The 4,696-nt window shown below is 40.6% G+C and overlaps 1 protein-coding gene across 8 annotated transcripts in view; it reads left to right on the top strand.

Annotated features, from left to right (window-relative positions):
- citb (citron rho-interacting serine/threonine kinase b) overlaps positions 1–4,252 on the top strand; it is a 56,838-nt gene extending 52,586 nt beyond the window's left edge. For 6 of the 8 annotated variants that reach the window (XM_016500987.1, XM_016500983.1, XM_016500986.1 and 3 more), the window contains 9 exons: positions 191–330; positions 477–569; positions 743–851; positions 1,113–1,241; positions 1,685–1,765; positions 1,860–1,938; positions 2,025–2,198; positions 3,530–3,848; positions 4,104–4,252. In XM_016500987.1, the coding sequence (XP_016356473.1) occupies positions 191–330; positions 477–569; positions 743–851; positions 1,113–1,241; positions 1,685–1,765; positions 1,860–1,938; positions 2,025–2,198; positions 3,530–3,848; positions 4,104–4,127 (1,148 nt within the window). In that variant the 3' untranslated portion in view covers positions 4,128–4,252. The remainder of the gene's footprint in view (positions 1–190; positions 331–476; positions 570–742; positions 852–1,112; positions 1,242–1,684; positions 1,766–1,859; positions 1,939–2,024; positions 2,199–3,529; positions 3,849–4,103) is intronic. The other 2 variants (XM_016500988.1, XM_016500984.1) reach the window with 1 other exon arrangement.
- The last annotated feature ends 444 nt before the right edge of the window (positions 4,253–4,696 follow it).

Here is a 4,696-nt window from a genome sequence, read left to right as displayed (position 1 = left end):
GTAGACAGAGAAGAGAAGTGGTCCAAGAACTGAGCCCTGAGGCACCCCAGTAACTAGATGTTGTGACTTGAACACCTCACCCTCGAAGTTACCTTATTGCATGATACCATCACTGTACCATAGTAACGCCACAGTACTGTTTGACAAAGGATGCATTTAAAATAAGTCAATTATGATTGATGTGTTGCAGGGGATGAGCGGGCACTGTGTCTGGTGGAGATTAAGAAAGTGAAACAGTCTCTGTCCCAGTCTCACCTCCCCACGCTACCTGAGATTGTGCCGTATATCTTTGAGACCGTCAAGGGCTGTCATCTATTCACTGCGGGCAGGGTGAGACTGCAGTCACCGTGTGTTTCACAGCATTGCAACTTCCTCTCTGTGTATTTTTAGTGCACTGTATTGCATCATGCCTTGTTGTGACATGCAATGCAACAAATTTGTACCTTACATGGTTTTTGTGTCTGTTCTTGCTTTAGATAGAAAATGGTCCATGCATTTGTGCTGCAATGCCCAACAAAGTCACAATTCTACGATACAACGACAATCTGAACAAATTCTGTATACGGAAGGTAAGTGACATTTGAGGTTCTGGTTCATGAAGCAAACTAACTCATATGTCACAAAAAATTTAGCAACGTAATTCCTTTGCAAACAGCTGTTGCCTTGTGGTCTGACTTTAATGACTCCTCCAGAGATCGCTCACATGAACACATCCCTAATGATCCGTCTCTTTATCTCTCAGGAGATTGAAACGCTCGAGCCGTGCAGCTGTATCCACTTCACCAGCTACAGCATCATCATTGGTACCAATAAATTCTACGAGATTGAGATGAAGCAGTGTGTTCTGGACGGTACGTATATATCAATGACGTCCTGGGGATGCAGTTAGATGATTGTTTTTAACTTTCAGGTCAGTCCACAATCTACTGACGTCTGATATCTCCTATGATTGATCTGTTATTGAAAAGGATTCAGCTATTCATTGCAGTCACATTTGCATATTCCAGGTTGGACCGGCTGGCGGGTCATTTGTGAGAACATGATCAGGCCCTTATAATTTGTAATTGTGCATTATGTAAACAGCGTTTTGCATGATGGGCTGTTTTTGGCAGAGTTCCTGGACAAGAATGACGTGTCGCTGGCATCGGCTGTGTTCACTGGATTCTCCCACAGTTTCCCCATCTGCATCGTCCAGGTGTCCAGCACTCCACAGAAGGAAGAATATCTGCTCTGCTTCCACGGTCAGACACCCATCAGACCATTTAAACTACAGCAAGCTCCTGTTGCATGAGAATATTAGTTGAGCAACAGTCCATACAAAATTATTATGTACTCACCGTCATGTTGTTCCAACCAGTTAAGTATTCCAGACTGTTCAAATGGTTAAATTAAATTTTATTTATCAAAAAGCATGTCTAGTTAATTCATGAAACTTATACAATTTAACCGCAAATTATGAAAAGTTTTAGGGCCCTATGAAGGGCCCCCTTCTTTTTTCTCAAATTCTGAATTTGGAATTTTTAAATTGGAATTTTTCTCAAATTCCAAATTTTAGCTTTCCAAATTCCCAAATTGTATTTTTTTTGGATTTAATTTTAATGGTTTAATTACATTTTTATAATCAAAAGCATGCCCCTTGATTTTCTGCATTGTTTTTCTTTAAATGTCTGATTTGTGATTACAGAGATCGGTGTATTTGTGGATGCTTACGGTCGAAGAAGTCGCCCTGATGATCTCAAATGGAGTCGACTTCCCCTGACATTCGGTAGCCAGTTTTCCATTTCTAACAAACCTAAATGTGCAAAACATAGTGATGAGGATCTTCAGGATCACTAACCGAAGCATCTGTCTGTTTCCAGCATTCAGAGAGCCATACCTGTTTGTGACCTACTTCAACTCGCTGGATGTTATTGAGATTCAGGGCCATGCATCGCTTGGGTAGGATGTTTAGCAACATGCATGCATATAAGACAGCAAAAATAACATTAGAACTTGAGAGTGACAGTAAAACCTCTTTAAAACAGGCCTCCCAGTCTCGTTCACCTGGACATTCCTAACCCGCGTTATCTGGGTCCGGCCATATCGTCTGGTGCCATTTATCTGGCCTCGTCCTACCAGAACAAACTGCGGGTCATCTGCTGTAAGGGCAGCCTGGTGCGGGAGTCTGGGGAACTGCAGAGGACCGGTTCGAACAGGAGGTGCGGGTTATGACGATTTATTAAGAGTGATAGTCTGGCTTTAAATTCAGAGTGAATGAGTCACGTTTGAAAATCAGATGTGGTATATTTGCTGATTTAACCTGTTACCACACATTCTGTATTAATGCAGCAAATTACTACACTGCTTGGCAACTACAAACCGTTAAAATGGCAGTCTAATGAACTATATCATTTAATGGAGGAATTATATGTTGTGATTATTATAAATAATCAGGGATTAAAAACAGAGGAAACAGAAACACAGAACCGGAAACACATCTTAGGTACATAATCTAACATGGTCGATACAGTCAGTTGTGAACTGTTATTTTTGCATTATTTATATAATATTATAGTATTCATTAAGGTTTTTAAAATAGCTTTTATTTTTATCATTTTAGTTTACGTTTTAATAAATTTGCTATGTGCTTTTGCCTTATTACTTTTTCAGTTTTAGTTTTAGTAATTTTAGTTCAGCTTAAACTTATTTCCAGTTAACTGCCAGACATTCATTTTTTCATCTATATATCTCTCTCTATATATATTTAATTTTACTTAAGCTTTATTTCAAGTAACGGAAATTTAATAATTTTAGTTTGAGTTAACATTAACAGTAACACTGGTACTGGACAAGTGAACTCCTCTAGGTAATGAAAAGATTCAGCCAAGAGGAAGTGATGTAATTCTGAAAGTTTATTGTTAAATTGTTGTTCTTTGGATTACAAATTATGGGAACAAAATAATAATGCTATTAGCTGGTAACCAGCTTTTAAAAGTAACATTCAATCTGGAACAGTTTCTTTTGTGTATGTTCTGCAAAAAGTCTTGTTTTTTGTTCCGTTTCTAATCCCAGTAAATAGTAAATGTAACTATTAGATGTCTGCTATCTATGGAAGCTTATTTTTGCCACAGAATAAACATATAAAAAAGTTAATGGCACCTTTTTATCTCACTATTCTGAGAAAAATTCTGAATTGTGAGATAAAAAGGTTAGAACTCTAAATTCTAAGAAAAACAGTCAAAATTGCGAGATGCAAACTCGAGATTATGATTTATAACATACAAATTCGCAGTTGTAAGAAGAAAGTTGCAGTTACCTTTTTTATATTTTTTATTCTGTGGCAGAAATAAGCTTCCATAATTATCGTATTGCTGCTGCTGTTAGTGATCTTACCACGGGATTCTCGCTAAAAACATCCCTTACTTGTGGTAGAATCATATCACATGTGGCCTTGAGTTGCTTATTGCTTCATCGATATTTCATGTTCACAAACCGTATAAATCATCTTGTGTGCAGTCAAAGCATCATGCATTTACCCAAATCTTCACAGCAGCCCAAACAAGCGCGGACCGCCCACCTACAACGAGCACATCTCCAAGCGCCTGGCCTCGGGTCCCGGGGCCCAGGAGGGGCCGCTGCACCGCGAGCCCAGCACCCCTCACCGCTACCGCGAGGGCCGCACGGAATTCCGCAGGGACAAATCTCCGGCCCGGCCTCTGGAGCGCGAGAAATCGCCAGGTCGGGCTGTGCTAGACAGCCGCAGGGAGAGGTCACCCGGGCGCTTCGAGAGCAGCGGCAGCGAGAGAGACCGGGAGCGTTCACGCCTTCACACTAGCTCTGTACGCACCCAGCTGACCCCCGTCAACAAGGTACGCATGAGACACTGCCACGTAAACTGTGTATCCTCTTAGGCATACAAACATCAGGTTTGATGATGTTCATGCATGCACAAATGCATGAACATCCGCTGCTTTGTAGTTAAATTCCTTCTAGTTATGGCCTCAAACAGGATGCTCAGCAGCAGTAATGCAGCAGTAATGATGTTTCTGAGCTGATCTGCGTCAGACAGGGCAGGCAGCCTGTTGAAGTGTTGAAGTGACCTCTTTATCCTGGTGGTGGTGTAGGTTTGGGACCAGTCTTCAGTCTGAGAGCGTCCCGGAGGGATGACGTAAAAGCCATCGTCCACCTCCTGCGTGGATGGACTTGCCCTTTTAACAGGCGCTTCGTAAAACTCGGAACTATATCATCTCATGCCTGTAACCGTGTTATTCACTCGCAGCCCCAGAGTCTGGGACATTGTGCTGATGTTGTAAACTCTGTCCATGCTGTAGCCATTCATGAAGGTCCATTCTAAAGAAAAACAACAGCAATTTTTGGGGGAAAGACCTTGAAGGAATATTCCAGGTTCAGGACGGTAAGCTCTAGCAACAGCAATTTGTGGCAAAACGGCCATTACTGCAGAAAATGATTTTGACTTGTCCCCCACTTTTTAAAAATTAAAAAAAAAAAATTAATTTTCTTTTTTTTTTTTGTGCACTTTATCTATTAGCATCAGTAGATTTCAATTATAATACACTGGCCATTTTCTCAAAAAGATTTTTTTCCACTTCAGCAGCACTTTTTTACAGTTTCATTCCTATCTATATTCGGGAAGGCTTTTACAGAGGGGTTTGTTCATATATCATTCGGCTGATTTATAACATTTTGTTTCTAAAAA

This window comes from Sinocyclocheilus anshuiensis, unplaced genomic scaffold (genome assembly GCF_001515605.1).
Source record: "Sinocyclocheilus anshuiensis isolate Anshui unplaced genomic scaffold, SAMN03320099.WGS_v1.1 scaffold714, whole genome shotgun sequence".
NCBI classification, from domain to species: domain Eukaryota; kingdom Metazoa; phylum Chordata; class Actinopteri; order Cypriniformes; family Cyprinidae; genus Sinocyclocheilus; species Sinocyclocheilus anshuiensis.
The sequence above is the reverse complement of the archived record's forward strand: the minus strand, read 5'-3'. Positions and strand labels throughout refer to the sequence as shown.